Genomic DNA, 21,838 nt, shown 5'->3' with positions numbered 1-21,838 from the left:
CTAAAACAACAGACGGCCATAAAAGCATGTTAGCATGTTGCTAATGCTCATTGACACACACACATACGTACAAAGATGCAAATGCATATTCAAACTGTACAACAACATTTGTACAAAGGGGACACAAATCAAAGACAGGCTTGGTGGGAGATCAGGCACCATATTCAACAGTTTTGTGTTTTTCTTGATTTTCTTTATGTACTTGCCCAAAAGCAAGTTGTATCTCCATCAGGACGATTATATTACACCGGTGTTCCTATGCATGTCTATAGATAGATGAACCAGGACAGAAAAAGTTAATGTCAAGGTTCATCAGACATGGCTGGACAGCCCATTGCTCAATGGCATTCTAAATATAGGAGCTTATTGAGAAAACTAGTTTATTTGTTGCCATTTGTCCTGAAACATTACCCTAGCTTGTGATACCAATTTTAGGAACAGACTCTCCTGCTTCCAAAAACCACAATACCTAATTTAGGAAGGGGTCTGGCTAGCAAGAGATTTGAGTTTTTCTCGTGTAAACAAGTACACGTTAACTCTAGCAACATGCTAACGCTAGATTCCAAATCAGATCTGTCCACTATAAAAACACATCTCAAACAAAGATATCATCTAGTCCAAATTTGAAAAAGGATCATGTTTTCCCTGCAAACATTTAGTTTAATGCCATCCAGGTGGATCCAACATCAACATGAAATCTGTGTACGTGCCACCTTAGCATCGTACAAGGACAATGTTTAATACCGAGTGGACTGGAATTAAAAATTAAAAATCTCAGTGTCAAAGAGTCAGCTGTGAGCAGATGCCTCCTCCTAAGTTAAAGTATAATCAGAATGACAGAGGGAATAATAAGACACTCAGCCAGTGCCTGAGTCAGTTGTGTGTATGCCAATAAGCCATGTAGGTCATGTAAATAACAGGACGCCGGATTAACAGCACACAACAATTTACAGCATTTGTACATCAACTCCAATAATCAGGGCCAGGATACACCAAATAAAACAGCCTGAATAACTGGAATTGCACTGCACATACATTCATTTCTTCTACTTCCATTTCTCATGGTCATTCGTACGGAAAGAAACCCTATGGAAATCTGAGCTAAAAACAAGGTAGCTTACTGTAAATAAAGGGTACAAATTGTAAAATCTTTAGTTCCTATCATAACAATACAGAAATGCAGACATGTAGAATAGTAATGAACATATAATAAAACACCACAGTGGAGCCAGTTTGAATGTTAAATCTTCTCCATATACCCCATGACATAATGACAAAATAAATTTGACCCGCACTGAAAAATACTGTGTAACACCTCGAAGCAGCCAACTATGCATTTTATTCTCCCATCTGCAACATGTATTCATGTACAGGGGCCCTAATGCCTTCACACAAGCAATAATACATTCAGCAATAGTGGAACAAACTAAATGGTTCTTTGTATGAATGGACAAGAAAAGAGAACGTCTGTATTCAAACTAATACACAGTTTATTTCAAATGCTTACGATTAAAACATTTTTTTAATTCAGACATTGGGAGGGAAAATAATGTTATGATGACAGAATGACTGATGTTCTTTCCAATTTCCTGAATGGGTTCCAATGTAGTAAATTCACAGAGAAATAATGGTGATCTTTAAATCACAGCTCTCTGAAAACAATTACAACAATACACAAGTTATAATTGTTCATATTGTTAATGTGTCTCTGGCTGTAAATGAATCCAGATGAAAGACAGGCTGATCTGGTCTCAAAACACACAGATACATGAGTCAGTTATTGACATCCCTTGTAATTACTGTCAGCCGTAACAGACACCAGGAACTGAATGTAGAGGCGGATGCACGGAAATGCCTTTGATGTGCAGTTTTGACACAAGAGAAAGGAGACTCTCCCCTTAGGACGAGACTACAGTGGAAATGTCAGCAATTGAAATCTTCCTGAAACTTCTTTGGCTGTAGCATTTGGCAATTCAACAGGGAAACAATTGCTGAGGGATGAATTGCAGTGCGTGAATTTAGAAATTAAGAAAGAGAGAGGAGAGTAACAAAAAGTAAATGACTGCATGAGAGGATCTTGTGCAGGAACTTATGAACACACACATCTCTCTCCTAATGTCTCCACCAACAGTCTCTGAGGAAATGGCCAAATCAACCAATCAAGTAATACGGTGTGTGTTGGTGCAAATAAAAAACAAAATGGTTGTGGTGTGAATAATTGAAGCGGGACAAATTGAAATATATTTGTCTTTACCCCTAACAACGTGCAGGATCATACAAACTCAACAAACAGGTTGCCACTTGTGCTTATAATACGTCCTCTCATTCAAAAGCAAGTTCATGCAAAATCTCGTGCCATGCCTGCATGTCTCCGTGTTTGTGCTCAAAAGGCTGAAAAAAGATAAACCAGCTCTTATGTGTTAGAAATACACACGTATAGTGGTGAAGGGACTGAAATGCTGTGCCATTCATGTGAGTGTTGGAGCAAGGAGACAGGCTATATGTATGTGTGTATGTATGTGTGTGTGTGTGTATGTATGTATGTATGTATGTATGTATGTATGTATGTATGTGTGTGTGTGTGTGTGTGTGTGTGTGTGCACGTGTGTGAGCACCACTGAAGACGGAACAGTATATAGGACATTGGGCGAGGGAAACGATGACGCTGATGGTTCTGCTTCGAGAGGCTTCACATCTGTTGTGGGCGTGTTCTGGGCCACATGCCTCTCCACACCCCTGAGTGTGTTTGGTTCTCCCCTTCCTCTCATTTCATGGTCGTTTTTTTCCTATTTTTTTGGTTACAGTGATCTGCAGCTTCTGATGCAAATGGTTTTAGATGCGTTGAGGGTGGTGATGGAGCCGGCCAAGCCTGGTTGTGAAGTCTCGGAAGGAAGACATGCGGTACTCGTTGACGCAGTGTTGATGTTTGTTCAGTGGGTCTTAGACAAGTTTATTTCAAGACTTTGGCCAGAGCGGTTTCCATAGAGATTTGTTGCAGATGATAATTGAATGCAGGTCATCTCGCCACAATGTTATGGAGGTTATGTCACACACAGGCTGCCCTTTGCATGCCATCCAATCTTCAGTCGGGATAAACTCTTCTTCTGCGGTCCTGGGCAAACTCAGTCTTGGAAACAGGAGAGCTCTACTTGAGATCTACAGATTCCTTCACCAATGTGTAGCACCACAGGGACATTCAAACCAAAACCTACTTCCATCAGTTTCATTTCAATGCATCAGTGGTCCAGCACTGTGACCATGCAGCTAGATCCTAGATAGTCTGGGTTGAGTAGACCGTGCCGACTGGATGTGTCTGATTGGAAGAGAAAGTAGGACCCTCCAGGATCTTAGACGTTCTAGGTTCTGGTTGATTTTCTGTTCATGAGTAGCATCTGAGCTGGGTATGAAATGCTTTGTTGCTCTGGGTTGGGTCTGCTTGGTTGAGAATCTGGCTCTGGGTTAGAGGTTCAGTCAGCAGAGGTAAGAGATTTCAGGACAGGCCAGAATGGGATGTGGTTCTGGTTTCTTGTTCAGTGGGAACTACTACTGGTCTCAGGTGGGGCTTTAGTAGCAGTCCGTGGAGCTCCGTAGAGGGTCACTGATGCTATGTGGTTATTCTGCATCACCTGCGAGAGAGGAATACACAAAGAGAATGTTAGAATGGACTGAATCACATGTTTCTAATAAGGTAAGCAATCATTTCAAGTTTGCATCAGGCCTTTTGTACACATTGGAACATGAGCTAAGTCCAAAGAGATGTGCGTTCTGACCTCAAAGATCATCCTCTGCAGTCCGAAGCAGAAGGTAGAGCCGAAGGGGTTTGTGTTATTAGCGGATGAGGACCTGCCAAACACAAACATGTCATTATTTCAGAGACAGTTTGCATACAGATTTGAAAGAGTACCACTTTCAAGTTACCGAAAGCCCCCAGACTGCCAAAGCCTTAAACAACATCTCAATTGTAACTTTAAAATTATCTTAGATGTAAGTGGGACACGTTTAAAGAAGCAATGTGATGCATTTTGACCAGATTCAAGAGCATATGATCGTACCTGTGGAGCACTACGGGTTTTTCCATTGGGTGCCCGAGCAGTTCCTGGATCTGGTCCCACTGGAAGAAGAAGAAGAAGAAGAAGAAGAAGAAGAAGAAGAAGAAGAAGAAGAAGAAGAAGAAGAAGAAGAAGAAGAAGAAGAAGAAGAAGAAGAAGAAGAAGAAGAAGAAGAAGAAGAAGAAGAAGAAGAAGAAGAAGAAGAAGAAGAAGAAGAAGAAGAAGAAGAAGAAGAAGAAGAAGAAGAAGAAGAAGAAGAAGAAGAAGAAGAAGAAGAAGAAGAAGAAGAAGAAGAAGAAGAAGAAGAAGAAGAAGAAGAAGAAGAAGAAGAAGAAGAAGAAGAAGAAATACTTTATTAATCCCATACAGGTTTACACACATTACACACAGGGGAGGACATACATGCACAAACACAGAGGATACATGCACACACAACCACATGCAGACGCCAGTACCCGGCGGTAGTTTCGAGGTTAGTGCCTTGCTCAAGGGCACCTCGGAAGTGGCCTTGGAGGTGAACTGGGTAAATACGAGGTATATGTTCATCTCCCCAGCAACCAGCTCACTCCATTCTTTTTTTGTGTTGGTCCGATCGGGACGTGAACCGGCCCTCGACCCTTCGGTTCCAAGAGCAAGTCCCTACAGACTGAGCCACTGCCGCCTCAAACCACACTTAGCAGAATATTCAAGAGACACATTTTGTGGCAGTATACAACAAAAGGCTTGTTTTATCCACTGCCATGCATCACAAGATCACAAGACCTGTACAACAATATTTGTCAACAACAACTACTTTGTGGTTTGTATTAGCTTCCAGGTGATAGTACTGCAGCTACGCCTCCGTGTACAAAGTATAAAAAGATGGTTGATCATCACATTATCTCTGAAGTAAAGAACAAATGCGTTTTTCGGACCATATGAATCTGCATCAACCAAAGTGAGGCCATTTTTTGAACGTGTTAAGTGGATAAAAGTCATTTCATATGACTGCAATGATATGTCTTCCTCGGAAGTAACATTGGAGGCAACAGAATCAAGTCTTTCATAATATCAGACTTGTATGGATATCAAACAATGGTAATGCGGAGAAGAGATTGAAGAAAAACAACAGTCTAAATTAGAAAGCTGAACTCTTTGAAGACTCCAGGAGAAGCGACTATGTCCGATCACCACAGTGCTGCGCCACCTTGTTCATTTGCAACAAAGCAACGGCCTCTGGCAAAATGTAACAGTGCTATAAAGTCAGTCGATAACTCACCTTGTTGTAGGTGGTTAGGATGCAGTCCTCCGTCTGGGAATCCGCTCCTTCTGGAGTGGAGACGCAAAGAACAGAGAAAGCAGCAATAGATCAAACATCGACATCACGCTGGAATCATTCTTTGAGATACAGGACTGATAAGGGTCTCACCTTTCTTAATCACTAGAGGAATCTTAAAGTCACATCGATGATAGCTGTGAGGAAATAGAAAACATAATTATACACATAGAAAATGGAATCAATGACATTAATGATACAGTGTAAAGGGTAAACGTTGAGAAACAAATGCTAATGATATGAGCCCTAGATAATGTAGATGATGCAGTATGAGGCTGCATGGTTCTGTACATGGTCTATTGTATGTACCAATCATTTTCCAGAATCTCAACCATCTGCATTCATAGTGAATGCTCCCATCCCATCTCTAAAGTGAATACATTTTATATTTTTTATAATATCTTTTTATCAAAAAAAGCAGAAAGTAGCACAGAGCAAATCTCATAACTGGTTTAGACCTTTAGCACGTTTTTGCTAGCTTACTGTTACCAAGTAAGATGTAGCTTGATTAAGCTACAAAATGCTAATAGAGTATGAACTTGTCCAATTCCATGTTTACTGGAATGTATATATAAAAACATAAATTAGTTTATCACTTTATATTCTAGGTTTGCGAGACCACAGTATCGGCTAACATTTTCCAAGTACCTTTCACAATGTATGTATTTGACAAATAATATATTTAAATGATCCCTTGAATGGATTATGTTAGTTTATAATATAGTAAAGGGTATGGTTTAGTTCAAATGGTAAATACAGCCAGTGCATATAACCACTATATTTCCATTTTATTATTGTGATTTACAATGAATTCACGTTGAATACGTCCAGAATGTTGCATCATTATAAATGTAGAGGAATCACAACGAAAAATCAGACACACAAAATCATGTAGCTAGACAGAGAGATATTTACATATTGAAGTTGTAATGTCCGGGGAAGTTGGTATGAAGGACAAACTTCTTAACCAGGTGAGTTGTAGAGTCAAACAGGATATCCTGAAGAAAAAAGAACAGAAAACCCAATCTTTAATAAGCCTCTTTGCCACATGTTTGGCAAGAGCAGCACATTACAGTCCTACCTACTGCAAACAGCAGCGGGGCGAGTGGAAGCCGGACTACACCCCCACTCACATTCACCATTACCAGCTAGTCACTGAGCAGAGGCTCAAGCTTTACCAACTGATAGGATATTTCAGTATGATGGGACTGACTTTTTTATCCCAGAATATAGAATATCACTGCAGGAAATAACAGATATGTAAATGTTGATACTGAAAAAATAGTGTTGCACATTTTTGGCTGATATACATTTCCTATTAGCTTATATTACCGATAGGGATCCTCAAGCGTAAAACACATGTTAGACTTATTTTATGCCACATGCAATTAAGACACATTGTAAGTGTTTTTTGTTTTGTTCTTTTAAGATCATGAATTAAATTAAATGGCTTTCTAGTCTTTTTATTAGCATGTATTCATCCTCTTATAAATCCTCCACAACCATGTTTGCACTTCTTCCTTCGCGGGAAGTACATTACTATGGACGAGCCGAGCGTTCAATATTTTAAACAATTCTAAAGTAAATCAAACACGACCTTTTTTCGTCCAAGACTTCATCCAGGCTTCTTAAAAAAAGATTCTGGCTTGAAATCAAATGGTGACTACTCAAGTTAAAGTGGATGAGTTCTTAAACAAGAAAAAACAATAAATACAACCACTTATTAAAACACGACCACTTAAGTATCCAAACGTATGCACACAAGAGTTAGGCCGAGTTTACATACCACTCCGAGGGTGAAGTAGTTGAAGAAGTAGTCGTTACATTTGGAAGGAACCTGCTTGTGTGGAGACGGAGAGTGGATCTTCATCTAAAATAAAAAAAGAACAAAATTATACAGATGATAAATGACTATATATGTCGTCAAGTAATGCTATCATTGTCTTTTTTATGGTCAGGCAGATAAAGAGAAATGTTGCCTTTATTTGTCATGTTTCTGGCAATAACTGAAATTGGCTTTTTATCTGTTTAATGTGAACTGAACCAGCAAGTTAATAACTAAATGATTCATCAGTGCTGTTTGACTGTTGCTACCCGAAAATGATTTGCGGGAAGTAATGAGATTGAACCACAAAGAACATTTCTGATGCTAAATAAGGGTGAAAATGCTTGTTGGGTTAGTCACAGTTTACCAATTACTGTAGGAACTTAATCACATTTCAATATAAAATGTATTTGTAAGGGAAGCTTATAGCCAATGAGTAATTTTCTGCCACTAGGGATTTCTCAATCAACATAAAAACGAATCCCACAAACAAATGTTAAAAACACAGCATGAAGTGGTTTCACGTAAAAAATCCGCAGACAAACTAAACCACTAAAGTTTGCCAAGTGTGTTTCTCTGATAACTTAAACTCAAGTCATCTTATGACTTAAATCCTCGCCTGGTTTAAACAAATAAAAAGGTAACAACTAGAGGAAAACGTGTTTTGTAAAAAAGAGATATGTTGCCATTACATGAAACTAAATGAAATGGACTGTTACCTTTATTAAATGTAGAGGTTAAATTAAATCTTGGTTTGAAACTGTTGAAGCATTTGGGATAATGCAAGTACACAGCTCAACAAAAATATTTAAAATGGTAATGGTAATGGTATTTTGAAGCAGTTTGTTACATATTATACCTTAAAAGTCGCCCATCATGCTATTTTTAGGCATTAGCATAGGTCTCATATACAAAAAACATGTCTATGATGTATTTTGCTCAAAATACCAAACAGATCACCCATTCTAGCCATGCCTCATATCCCTCTATTTCAACCCTGTTACTAAAGTGCTGATTCTGGGTAAAAAGTTTTAAAAAAAAAAAAAATTGAAAAAAAGAGGGTATGGAGCTTATGCCTGTTCATGCGGGAGATTCTTCCGGCAGATTGTCAGCTAAACACTGCCGTGAGTAAACGCCATATCATGTTCAAAACCACATCAAGGATTATTTCTGAAACAGTAAGGAGCTCAAATGCTTTTTCTCTTGGGGGTTTACCACAAGGTGAGTTCCTTTTTTTATTTCCTGCTTTTTTTACACATATTCTCTCCAGTACAGGTTAGCTCTGAGTGTTAGCGATGCTTGCTAATGTAAACAAAGACCATATTACGTCCAACACAGTCGGGCATTGTTTCTGATAGGGCCGATATTACGTCATATTGGACGCAAATCTGGATCAGCTCCGTTGCACCCCCTGTTTTTAGAGATTTGGGTACGGAGGAAAAGAGAGAGGGGTTTGTCTTCTGACACTTTGACACTTTGTGAGTTCCCTGACATACCATATTTATGTATAAAAGACATACAAAATTGAATTTTGCATTATAGGTCCCCTTTAAACTAATTTAAGATATCCTAATGTATATCATGATTTCTTGTGATCCCACATTCAAGATGTAGAAGCCAACCGCCGTGCACATTCAGCTGAGTAAAAGGTGGACACTCTCTTGCCAAATGTAGCATGTCAGTAGCTAAAAGACTCAAATGATGTTTGGATTAAAAGATCGCAACCCCAGGGTGGATATTGAGTTGACAGAGGATGAACATCAGGATAAAACAAGCAAGGTTTTATTAAAGACAATAAAGTAGTTCAAACAATGACAATAAATGCATACTTAAAGGAACAGACTATTCCTACCTTGTCCTCAGACTTGAAGAAGACTTTATGTGGCGAGCCCAGAGCACCCAGTACATCCTGACATGAATCTCCAAAGTAGATGCGCCTTTCTATCGACCTCACTTTAGAATCCGCCATCCCACCTGGACCACAGCCTGTATTCACACAATACAAACAAACAGGAAAGTAAAATATTCAGTCTCTAGATAAATGATGAAGAAACAGCATGTCAGGGAAAATGGTTGTCTCCCTGAGGGTGGCCAGTTGGACACAATCACTTTTTGTGTTTACCTTACGTCAAGATATACATGGTCCATACGTTTTATCTTGTTTTGCTGTGATGTTCAACGGAAAAAGAGCTGTGATAAAAATACTATTTAAATATTACTATCTACTACAGCTAGTTACATATTTGAACCAATTTGCAAACTGAACATAACTACTAAAATATGAATTACTTGAGAATTTAAAATGTGTTTGCATTTGTATAAGGTAAATGCTTGAGTCAAAGTTCAGCAACATCATTGATTTTGATTCATGTTTATCTTTTGTGCGGGAATCCAGGAAAAGTGCATATATTTGCCTCGCATGGAAAGCATTAGAACTTGGATCAACCTGATGAAAAATTGTAAAAACAAAACATTTACTGTCAGCACTGTAGATTGAAAGCTTGATAAGCAAACGGATGCTGTTATGCTTGCCATGGCATCTTTTGTACTCCCTTACGGATCTGATATTCTGTTTTGTCCACACCCATAGGAGCAGAGGTGCTGAGGTTGAACTTCCCAACATTTGAGAAGATAACAATTTGAATAATAAACCACATACACCCTTGCTATCATTTATACAATGTGCTTAAACACAGCTAATTGATAAGAACATTAAAAGTGATAATAAATAGTTTAAGGTCAGTCTCCCAGGTATTACATATTATAATGGTTGGATTTCTCTGTTTAGCTCCAGTTTCACAGCAGTGTTATGTATGTGATGGAAAGTCAAGAGAAAGAAAATATGTGTCATTTTGGACAGATGTTGACTATAATACATCTTTGTCTTCAAGACATAAAGTACACAGACAAACAGTTACCTGCAGTGAGAAGGCGGAGTTTGAGCCCCAAGGCCCCTGCCCGGTCTCTCAGGACATTCACACACTCCGCAAAGATGTTGCCAAGGAAACAAGCCAGCGGCATTGCCGGAGCTCTGAGGACAGAGAGTACAGTGTGTGTGAAAGTCTTTATTTTTTTGTTAAAACTAAATGTTCTCACTTTTTCACATTTCAAACTGTTAAAAGAGGATATAAGGATCTCACACGCTCTTGTTTACTTTGTCAACAATGAATAATTATGATTAGAATTGTGCTTATTGACCAATATGGATAAATATAAAAGTCACTATTTACAAAAACTGGTTAGAGAACCTAGTATGTGCACCCTTTGTAAGAGGCATGTCCTTTAGGTGATGTACAGTTTGTGTGTGTCAAGCCTCTTACACACCAAACTGACACCAAAGAACACCTAAGAACACGTCGCCTGCGTCTTGGCCATGTTTCGCACTGGAACACACCGCAAAGACTTCAGCCGACGGCCAAGTAGCACGTACGGACTGCGCATGCGTGAGTGGCAATAACTCTCCTAACCAGCAGGCGGAGGTAGTGTGTATTCGTCATTCAAAAGAGGCAACAACCGGACGACTGACTGCGTGATAACCGAGAGAAGAAGAACAGACTGCGTGATATAAACAATCAACAAATGGCGTGTGCGTTGTTACCTTGTTTCTTGCAGGTTGTTGCCAGTGTAGATGTGCATCCTCTTGACCATGGCCCCGTGTGGAATCTGCAGGGAGGCCAAACCCATGGCAAAGTTAGGCTGCCAAGGCAAAACAACTGGGAGTGATAGGGGACTGGTACATACTGTGTTTTTGTGTGAAAAACAACAACAACAACAACAACAACAACAAGATGTTTACAGACATATATTTTATACAATTACAGAAAGGTGTGGAGTGAAAGTCTCATAACACTGACTAACCTAAACACCACACAGTGTTATCTCTGATGAGTGACAATTATTTATACAATTTTTTGTATCCAATCGAATCAAATGTCATGTTACTCAACAGAAGTTACTACATTGCAGTGCATTCATCACCACCAAGCAACAGATGAGTCATTCTAGTATTGAATAAAAGCTTACAGGTCTTAAGAAATAAAATAAAAAGTTATCCATAGTAAGAAGTAAGGCTTACTTGCCCCGAGAAAAAATTAAAGACATATAAGAGTAACATAATTGATTAAGTTCAATGAACATTTTAAAGTAACACAATAGCCATCATAAAAGAGATTGAATTGATTAAATGACCAATTTGAGATGTTCACAGGAGTCTTCCCTTATTGGGAATAATCTACATTTTAGGGGTGAACAACCAAAAAGGTGTCCAAATGTGTTCTTTTGTACACGATGCATTATGAACCTTTCCATTGTTTTATTAATGCATCAGTTTTGTCTAAAAACACTTAAAGGTCCCATGTCATGCTTTTCCGGTTATTACCCATCCCCTTGTGTGTTATGTAGCTTTTTATGCATGTAAACGGTCTGAAAAGTCACAAACCCTCAAAGTACACCCTGTAGCGAGTAAAACTCTAGCACAGAAAAGACCTGTCTATGCTGCCCCAGAATGCCTCGTTGGAGATTTTTATTTTTCCATTTTTTTCTTCCGGGAACCAAGTGACGTAACGACGACCCAATGGACCAATCCGTCTCTCTCTCTCTCTCAGTGGCAAAACTGTGACGCGCTGGGGGGGGGGGGGGGGGGGTGCTAGTGGAGCCTCGCAGCGGCGAAACTGTGGCACGCTTACACTCTAGGTTAGCTGCATTTGGGGGTGCGGGTGCTAGTGGAGCCTCGCAGATGGGGGTGCTGCAGCCCCCTCAGCACCCCCCCTTCCCAGGTCCATGGTGCTCAGGCTGAGTTCAGGCTGAGTTTCGCGCTGTCTCGCAGACCCCACACAGCAACCAGGAAACGACACCAGTAATCCAGCTCACACTGTCCGCTCCTCACAGCAGCGAGCCGCGCAACGTCCCGCCAACACGGCACCCAGACCCCACGCAGCATTCTCATCCGTTTCCCATTACTGGTGTCATTTTCTGGTTGCCAACGCCATTGTAACACATAATCACTGATGTTCTGCTGTAACGGTGGTGGACTCATCAGAACAGAGTAGGCGAGCTGACCAATCAGAACACAGTGGGCTCACAGGGAAGGGGGGGGCAGGAGCTCCAACAAGCCGTTTAGGAGCGAGAGCAGTGGCGAGCCGTCAGGGCCCTCGAGGCCAGTGGTTCTCAACTGGTGGGTCGCGACCCACTACCCGTTTCGAGTGGGTCGCAGATGTGTGAGAGAAGAAAAAAAAATTGGGAAAAAGAAAAAAAAAAGATTGGGAAAAAAGTCAAACTTTTATTTTGATTTTCTAACGCTGTCCATGCAGTAGGCGTTGGACTGGAAGTACAGGTGACCATAAACGGTTTAGAAAACTTCTGTTACGTAGTGATCCTCTTCTCAATAAAACATCTTTGCTGATGTTTTTCTGAGTCTTCTGGCAAATCAGAATCAAGAAGTCCCCACGGAGAATAACTTTGCGGTAGAACTACTCTTTATACATCCATGGGTACGACTTCAGATAAAAATGAACACATAATGAAATATGACCCCCGGTTTGATGATTGACAGGTCACAGAACAATGGGGGCTATCTACCCATACCCACAATTTAAAGTAATTCACACAGACTATCTCCTCTTTACTCTTCTCTCTGTGTGGAGCAGCAAGTTCAGCTGTCAGAACAAAGTGAAACACAAACAATGGCATCAAATATTATTAAAATTTCGGGTAGTAATAGATTTATTTATTTTCTTCTCAGAGAGTGTACAAGACTACGTAGTTTATATGTTAGTATTTCTAAAAATCTTATACAGTTCAGCTTTGATTCCATCATCTCATTAAACCTTTTTTAAAAGCATACTTTAGTTCTGTGAAGGGACATAAAGGATATATGCCCTGTATTTCACTTTAATTAATATTGTATGCTGAAAAGCGTATATATATACAGTGGGGCAAAAAAGTATTTAGTCAGCCACCAATTGTGCAAGTTCTCCCACTGAAAAAGATGAGAGGCCTGTAATGTTCATCCTAGGTATACCTCAACTATGAGAGACAAAATGAGAAAAACATTGTCTGATTTTTAAAGAATTTATTTGCAAATTATGGTGGAAAATAAGTATTTAGTCAATAACAAAAGTTAATCTCAATACTTTGTTATATACCCTTTGTTGGCAATGACAGAGGTCAAACGTTTTCTGTAAGTATTTATTTTACCGAGGAATTTACCAATTAATTCATTAAAAATCCTACAATGTGATTTCCTGGATTCTTTCCCCCCATTCTGTCTCTCATAGTTGAAGTGTACCTAGGATGAAAATTACAGGCCTCTCATCTTTTTAAGTGGGAGAACTTGCACAATTGGTGGCTGACTAAATACTTTTTTGCCCCACTGTATATTACAGCACAATTTTTTGTTGAATAGATTTCAGTGGTTAAAAATTTCGGGTCGCGATTTATTGACAAAGGAAAAAGTGGGTCCCGAGGTCTGACCAGTTGAGAACCACTGCTCTAGGCCCTCTCTTACCTCATTCACACCAACGCAACTCCGGTTCAAGCTCCGTGCTAGAGCTTTTCAGGTTCAGAACCGGTTCTTCGGTTTAGCGGAGGCTCTTTTCACACCGCCCAGAGTCCGACTGGTGCTGCGTCATTGCGTCATCGTTTGCGTCATGACGTAACCGTTTGCGTGCCTGCTTCATAAAGCCAAACCGCGCGGAAACCCCTCACAGCTGACACCGACAACAACAACAATGGCCGATTGTGCTCCAGCTTCCTCTGTACCTCTTCGGAAGACCAGATTCCCAGTGGGTAGCTGGTCTCTTCAGTGGACCACTGCTGCTTGTTAAGTTTCTCCATCGTTGTGTACAAACTGGATAAAACACTGGCTTTTTGTTGTTGTTCAGGAGTTGCAAGTGAATGCAGCACAAGATGCACGTCATGTAACCCCTCCCCCGGTCCTGGCGCGAGCGTGGACATATGATTGGCGGCGATTTCATTTGAACGGACGGGGAAAAACGAGAAGCATTCGGACCCAAGCACTGAAGGAATGAGGTATTTGCGGTCTACACTGACAGAGAAGAGACTGTCAGTGTGGCTGTACTCAGCATTGAATCAAAACGCACTAAAGCTGTTGATCTTAATACGTTTGTGAGGCGTTTTGCTGAACAAAATGGTAATCGCCGCATTCAGCTGTAATACACGTCAACTTGATGCTCTGCTCACGGATGAGCATACACAACTATTAAGATGATGACCTTACGTGTGTAAAAAAAAAAAATTCTTTGAGGGGGTCTGCCCCCAAAAAACTGTTTTAAGTCCTGAGAAAGTCAAATAAGACGGTGTGTAAAACTACACTGCCCAGCCAAAAAAAAGTAACCACTTTGATTTAATTAGGCCAGTAGGTAAGGACTTTCCACTGAATAATAACTGAAGTATAAAAGAATGCATGACTGAAGTGATGGAGACCATGTTGAAGGCAAACGCAAAGAGGAAATAACAGGTCAAATCAAGCAAATCCCCCTCTCAGATTCCACAGCAACCAGAAGAACATAAATACTGGCTGGTGATTTGATTAATCAGCTTTGTGATGGAATAAAAAATGCACAGTGCATTTCCTTAGCTGTGGGTGAGTCCACTGACACCACTGACAATGCTCAGTTGCTGGTGTTTGTGAGTTTTTATGATGAGGCAAAGGGGGAGTTTGTTGAAGATGTGTTGGGCCTGACAAACCTCAGTGGACACACAAGGGGGCAAGACATTTATAAAGCAATAATGGGAATGCTGAATGAAAAAGAGTGCAGCTGCCTTTACTCATAACTGTGCAGCTCTTACACTGCGACTCTGAGGGGTCAAGCACAGACACAATAACAATGAAAACTGCTGCATACAGATTATTTTTGTTTTTGCAACCTCGTGTTAAGAATCTTGTTGCAATTGTTTAAAAGTTTGAATGACCGTAATAAACGGACCTTTGTCTTATTGAAACATTTATTTTGGACCTTTAAGATTTGTATTTGAGTACCCCTGGAATACAGAGATGCTGGGAGAAACCAATGTAATTTTGGAACATTGAACAATGTAAATCTATTCTAGTAGACCTCAACAATGGAATTATGATCAGTAGAAATGGCCATGACATGGGACCTTTAATTCATCTCAAATGCATACATCTTACCAACTCACAACAAACAGGAAACAAACTACAGGTGGGCTTTAATGACAAAAAGCTGAAACTACCATGTTTGTACACGCACACAGCCACAGATGCCTAGAAAAGCACCAGCTGTTGTATCAAATGGCTGAACAAACTTATTTCACCAAATCAGCATGCAGCTCGGGGCAGATGTAAGGTTTGAGAAAACAAATCAATGCAGTTATTATGATATCACGGATATGTTGGAGCAGCAGAATGGCTGAACCACAAAGACGTGAAAAGCTGCAAAAACAGAGTCAATAGGATATAAAGTGAACTTAGGGAGCAATACATATGTCAATCAAGATGTGTGCTTTCACAGTAGCAAGCTGCAGAATGGAGCCTACAGCTGCACAGACGGATCATCACTCCAGATACTCACAGCTGTGCAGTACACACAGTATAACCACTGAGTAATTGTACAAGCCTCATTCCAAAAACAAATGTACAAAAGGATAAAATCTGACACTTCTGTATGTTTAAACATGCAGTTGACACACTTCACTGAGTGAAGTCATGTTGTGCTGAAAATCTGAATGTAAGCTGCTGGGTGTCAGTGTTGTATTGAAGAATGTAATCATGGTGCCTGAGCTTACCCATGTCCCTACACTCTCTACTGCAATCTAATTGTACTGCTTGCATAACACGCAATAGGTATTTGAAATCTAACCAGCACACAACTGGAGTTCACACTTGGGGCCTTTTGATAAGTCAAAGTTATTTTCAAAATTGCAGGAAATCTGCCACAAAGGTAGGGTGTGACAACAATCACATCTCTAAGCATTTTGGATGGATCTATAGATTGGTGCAGTGAAGATATATTTTCGTAGGGGCTCCCTCAACAAAAAGCAGAATTATTTTTCCATTAGACTTGGAATATCACAGTGGCAAAAACACAGTTATGATACTTGTTCAGCGGGATAATCACCATGTATTAACACCACTCTTATGAGTTTTGAAGCGTAAATGCAATCACTAGAAGTAAAAAGCTAACAGTAGGCTATAAACAAACTACACTACAGTCGCATGACTGGATATCACCACTGCTAAGCTAAAGGCGGCTAATATTTAGCTTGATGATGTTTACTAGTCTTATTAAGTCACACAGAGAAGCTTTGGACAAGTGACACACAGCTCTACATCAGAGCAAACCCAACCCCCTCTGCACCTCTACCATCATCCACAATAACCACATGCCTGGAGGAGATAAAGGTGTGGATGAAGCACAACTTCCTCCAGCTAAACAGCTCCAAGACTGAAGCCATTCTTATTGGCACTCTACATCAGGTTCGTTCATCCGCCATCACCAGCATCACCTTCTCCGGTCAGAACATTCCACTCTCATCAACGGTTACCAATCTGGGAGTTAAAATGGATCCTCACCTGATATGACCTTTGAGGCCCACATCAAGCAAATATGCAAGACCTCTTTCTACCACCTGAGAAATATTGTGAAACTCCGCCCCACACTCAGTCTGCCAGATGCTGAAAAGCTTGTCCACGCCTTTGTCTCCTCCAGGCTGGACTATTGTAACGCACTTCTCATTGGGATTCCTAGCAAGAACATCCAGAAGCTGCAATACATCCAAAACACAGCTGCTAGGATCCTGATGAGAGTGCGGAAGTACGAACACATCACACCCATCCTCAAATCACTGCACTGGCTCCCGGTCTCACTCAGGATTGACTACAAAATCACCCTCTTCACTCATCAGTGCATATATGGAAATGCTCCCTCCTACATCAAGGAATTGCTCACCCCACAAACCTCCACGAGGAACCTACGATCAGTAAAGGCAAACCTCCTCATCCCACCAAGGACAAAACTGAAGACCATGGGAGACCGAGCCTTCTGCTCCGCTGCTGCGAGATTGTGGAATGCCCTCCCAAACCAGCTGAGGGCAACACAGACTGTGGAGGCTTTCAAAAAAGGCCTAAACACGCATCTTTTTAGAATAGCCTTTAACTAGATTTTTAAATCCCCCACATTATGCCATGCCGGCATGAATGTGTTTTAATTGTTTTAATTGAATGTGTTTTAATTGTTTTTAAATTGTTTTTATTGTTTTTGTTTCACCCTTTTTCATTTTGTAGCACTTTGAGTTTTGTTTACACAAATGAAAAGTGCGCTTATAAATAAAATATATTATTATTATAAGTGACATATTTTATATCGCTTAAGAAAACTTGACATTCTCGTAAGACCATTCTTCAGGCATTTAACCACATAAACATTTACAAATATTTGAGAACAAGAAATGTTAAATGCTAACTCATTTCTGGGTGTTAGAACTCATTCCTGCGCAACTCTATTGTGCTCAGGAGTGAACACGCAGCAAGACAATCTAATGATCCTCTTGTGTTTGTTTCATCATTCCGTTACACATCTTTTGTCATCATCACATAACAACATCAAGCCGTGCTCCAGGCAAACATAGCACATGACCTCAGACTGTTCCATGTGAAGGGTAATCATTTCAACTACAAGGCTGCCCTTCTTTAACTGGCTGACAAGCAAATTGATTCTCACCTCATATTTTGGAGCTTCATTCCACGAGTCCAGTTGGAAGGAGAAGGACAGGCCTCGAAAGTTGAGATGGAACAACTGCTCTGCAGCATTGTAAACTGAACAGAGGGGAATGGAAACATTCAATGAAAGGCTAAATAACGTTAACATTCAGGCGCGTTTGTGAGGCATCCTTTAATGTGTTTTTGCTTTGTAGTACCTCCAGGATGTGTCGCTCCAAATGACTGGTCTATTTGCTCTATTGTGGGGGCAATGGCCTGAGAGTTGAAATGGACTCCACTGAAACACAATACACACCGCCTGTGTTACATCTATTAACGCTTATACAGGATGTGCTGCATTAGTTGTGGACCTTTTGCCGAAGAAGTAAAACAGATTCAGCCTGAAGATAATCATACATACAGACATTAAGAAACACATTAACACAGGGGGACTCCATTACTGGGATGCCTCGAACTATATAGCTGTATTACTCTGAGATGCTATGCCTTGTAATTAAAAAAGATTCATGTTGCAACTGAGAATGTATAGTGTATGATTACAATGGCCTTTAGATAGATGAGAGCCTGTAGGTAAAGGCCTATAACAATAACACATGAGAGTCTAAGGTGACTGAAATCGCTCCTACACGTTTCTAAATGCAACTAGAAGGCAATATACATTTTGTATTAGTATATTGGTATTATATTTGTACTAACCAATATTTCAGCTTGACTTTGCTCAGGTCGTACACTTCAATTACCTGTCATTAAGAAAGATGAAAAAAATGACAACGTGAACAAATTAAAATGGTTACTTAGATGTCAATAACAATGCCTAAAAAGTCTGTTTACATCTATCTAGAAAAAGGTGGGGTTTAGCAACGGCTGCTGCTAAATAATTGCGGTGCAATACCACAGCCACCTCTCCTCCATATCTGCAGTGGAACTCCAAGTTCAATTCAATCACTGTTAAATATTACCTTAAATAAATAAATAAATGTCGTATACAGATCCTGAGCTTATTGAGAGTCTTTTCAAAAGGTCCTAAAATCAACAACTTTCACCTTGAGTCTCTGATTTGTGGCATCAAACAGCAGTTTAATCCCATCCTGAGTCAAATTCAGTATGAGGTCATGGCTGAGTGGCGTCTGAAGGGGAGATCAACACAAAAGCAGATTAGCTGATATGCAGACAGGCAAACAATCAAAATCAGCTCGTTTTCAACTTAACCTAGGAAACAAGTAAGACACACAAATATAGACTGCTTCATATGAATGAATGCAAGTGTAATTGATGTGTTTTATATTTGGTGTCATCCATGTTAACATGAACTACTTCCAGTTGCTCTTGATACAATCTTTAATCTAAAAAGGTATATGATAGTAAACTTCCCTTTATGACCTTAAGTAATAGCTATTGAACCTTGGGGGATAATTATAGCCTGACATGCATTTGATATTTGAGGCTGATAAATACAAATAATGTGCCTATATATTTTTTTTGTTTAAAATAATTTTAAAAAATCCGGATTGTTTACTTTTAAGGAGGATTTGTAGTACACTGAAGTTGCAGATTGCAACCAACTGAATGCCCCTTTGCTCACCGCACACTTTCCAATCGTGTCATAGAACCTAAGGTGGCCTTCAGGATATGTCCCTCTCAAGGATCATCGTTTGTTTTTTCTGTTTTGGGCTACTGTAGAAACTAGGGTTGCCAGAAACTGACCATGATCAAAATCGATTATTCGGCAGCCCTGGCGAATAATAATCGATTATTCGGAAATACATGTATTACCTGTTCACTGTATAGCACCTGGACATTTTTGATGATGCGGCAGTGTTTCTGCAGGATAGAGATGGCCTGGGCCAATGGCATCCCTGAAAAAAAACAACGAAATGAAGAAATCCAATTTCTTATGGAGCCTTAGCCGTTTGCAGTTAACAATAACATAAGCATGCAAGAGACACATTACATGTGACTTTCAACATTACTGATAGCTTGTAGATGCATTTGTTCTTTTCATCACTGTTATGTTGTAAAACTTACCTAAGGCGAATTCCCATTGCTCATTTCCTAGTGATCTCTCAGGCACCACCTCAAGATCCAGCATTGGCAAGTAGTGGGGGGCAGCTCACCTCACCTCAAGACACAATGGGACCCTCTGAGGGACCCTTTTTTCCTCGCCTGTCTCTCCCTGATCACAACACAGTCTCACAATAGTTTAAGATCTGTCTAATTCCTAACTCTATTGAGTAATTGTTCTAAATGTGACCATCAAACAACTAATACAAATATGGTAAAGAGTGGTCTCTTTCTCACAAGTCACAAGTGTGTTTAATATTTAAAACGACATCCACAGAGCCTCGTAATAAATGCATACGTTAAACAAATTATAATCTATTTAACAAGTTACCCAGGAAAGACTGACAGCTTGTAGGAAAACAATTTACGCAACATGTCAGGCAACCTAAAACGAACAAGGCCAGCTGTCAGTTAACCTATTACTTGTTCGCTTGGTTTTAAAATCGATAAAGATGAAAAAAAATGCAATCCACTCGGGAATAAAGAAACAGATAAGACGGACGTGTTCATTAACCACAATGATCTGCTAAGAGCTCTTATTTAACATCAACGTGTCCGGTTTCCGTGCTGCCCTGTGTCTCCAACACAGCACCTGATCCAGGGACAAACAGCTGGGAAATAGAGGCACGACAACACTTTCTCAGAGCCTGAATATTGACACTGTTAGCTGTCGTTATCTGTCAGAGGCGGGCGGTTACGAAAGCATCAGCGCTCGACAACAACACTGTTTATATGCGCTATGGGCTAACGTTAGCTGATGAGCTAGCTGCAACTAGTGTACTGGTAATGAAGTATACATGTAAATAGTCTAGGTGAGGAAACAAAATCCACATTCAAGACAAAGAAAAAAATATATCGCAGTTCAGACTGGCACGACGTAAACAAAGCACGTAGAGCGGTCTGCTGTCTCTCTTTCTTCCTCTCACCGGAGTTTTCAAGCTTTGAAGCTAGCTCTTCAGCAGCTAGTGCGCAAATTCAAAGTCCTCGCTGCGAGACGCTTCCCTTGTCACTTAGAAACTCTTCAGGCGGTAATGCTTAATGCCCACCGTGTCCCTTTCTCTGGTTTAATATGCGTTCAGTGTCAGGAGCAGATAAGAGCAACACAGTGCCCCAACAACAGCAACTTCAGGCATCAACAACAGCCAGCAGGATCAGCTGATAATTCAACTTCCTGTGTTCGACGCACGCTCTCGGTTGGCGTGATGACGTCATGGTCAATTGAAACATAATTCGTTTTCACCTTTAATGTATGGAAAGCCTAAAGTGCCACTATTCGCCCATTTTTCGCGCGTTCTTGACTCATAAAAAACGCGCGTTTTATACGCGTCAAAAACGCGCGTTTTTTTGTTACAAATGCGCGTTTTTCGCGCGTTCTTGACGCGTAAAAAACGCACGTTTTTTAATATGATAATGAGCCCCACCTTCTGTTTTGCATAGCCAGTACATTTAAAGTGTGTGCAACCAATCAGTGAAGAGTTAAGCCAGACTAAAGCAATATGTTGATGAAAAGTTCCTGTAACCTACCCCATTATGAGATTTAGATTAATTTAGATAGAAGAATAATCACAATAATTAAATCTAAATTAAACATTTACAGTAAATAATATAAGTATAAACATATCTACAGTCACAATTTCATTATTGTTATTCATACTTTCTGTTATGTAGTTTATTAATGTTCCCGTGCTTTCAGTTTCCATCCAGTAATATAATCACAATGCTATTTTGAAGGTGGGTTCAAAACAATCTATGTAATGCAACTTGCTGTATGTACTGCGACACCTACTATTGGGGAATCTGATGTATGATGTAATGTTTGTGCCGGAGCCGCTTCATCCAAAACAGTACAGTTAGAGAGATGACACCTGATGGGAAATACAGTCTCAATT

General features: G+C 40.1%; 1 protein-coding gene across 3 annotated transcripts; it reads right to left on the bottom strand.

Moving 5' to 3' along the window:
* Positions 1-1,472: 1,472 nt before the first annotated feature.
* On the bottom strand, positions 1,473-21,110 carry phaf1 (phagosome assembly factor 1). 3 transcript variants are annotated; one of them, XM_071203461.1, is made up of 16 exons: positions 19,914-21,110; positions 19,662-19,744; positions 18,932-19,015; positions 18,585-18,628; positions 18,086-18,165; positions 17,890-17,984; positions 10,788-10,885; positions 10,108-10,220; positions 9,042-9,175; positions 7,151-7,234; positions 6,280-6,362; positions 5,458-5,501; positions 5,308-5,357; positions 4,053-4,111; positions 3,771-3,843; positions 1,473-3,626 (listed from the first exon to the last, which is right to left on the bottom strand). In XM_071203461.1, exons 1-16 carry the CDS (start codon positions 19,975-19,977, stop codon positions 3,531-3,533), a joined length of 1,284 nt encoding a protein of 427 aa, XP_071059562.1. In that variant the 5' UTR covers positions 19,978-21,110; the 3' UTR covers positions 1,473-3,530. The 3 variants fall into 3 exon arrangements, with proteins under 3 accessions (XP_071059562.1, XP_033941004.1, XP_033941005.1); XM_034085113.2 differs by having other exon boundaries at positions 5,308-5,354; XM_034085114.2 differs by having other exon boundaries at positions 10,788-10,852.
* Positions 21,111-21,838: the final 728 nt, after the last annotated feature.

This window comes from Pseudochaenichthys georgianus, chromosome 6 (genome assembly GCF_902827115.2).
Source record: "Pseudochaenichthys georgianus chromosome 6, fPseGeo1.2, whole genome shotgun sequence".
In the NCBI taxonomy this organism is placed as follows: domain Eukaryota; kingdom Metazoa; phylum Chordata; class Actinopteri; order Perciformes; family Channichthyidae; genus Pseudochaenichthys; species Pseudochaenichthys georgianus.
Note: the sequence above shows the minus strand (reverse complement) of the source record. Positions and strands in the feature narration are given on the sequence as shown.

Bases quoted from the DNA above. Each gene is read 5' to 3' on its own strand.
- phaf1 (XM_071203461.1), bottom strand. From the start codon at position 19,977: ATGCTGGATCTTGAGGTGGTGCCTGAGAGATCACTAGGAAATGAGCAA. The intron at 19,016-19,661 runs GTAATACATGTA...TCTCCCCTTCAG, and splicing joins AGGTGCTATACAGTGAACAG to ACGCCACTCAGCCATGACCT. The intron at 10,886-17,889 runs GTGAGAATCAAT...TTGCCTTGGCAG, and splicing joins ATGAAGCTCCAAAATATGAG to CCTAACTTTGCCATGGGTTT.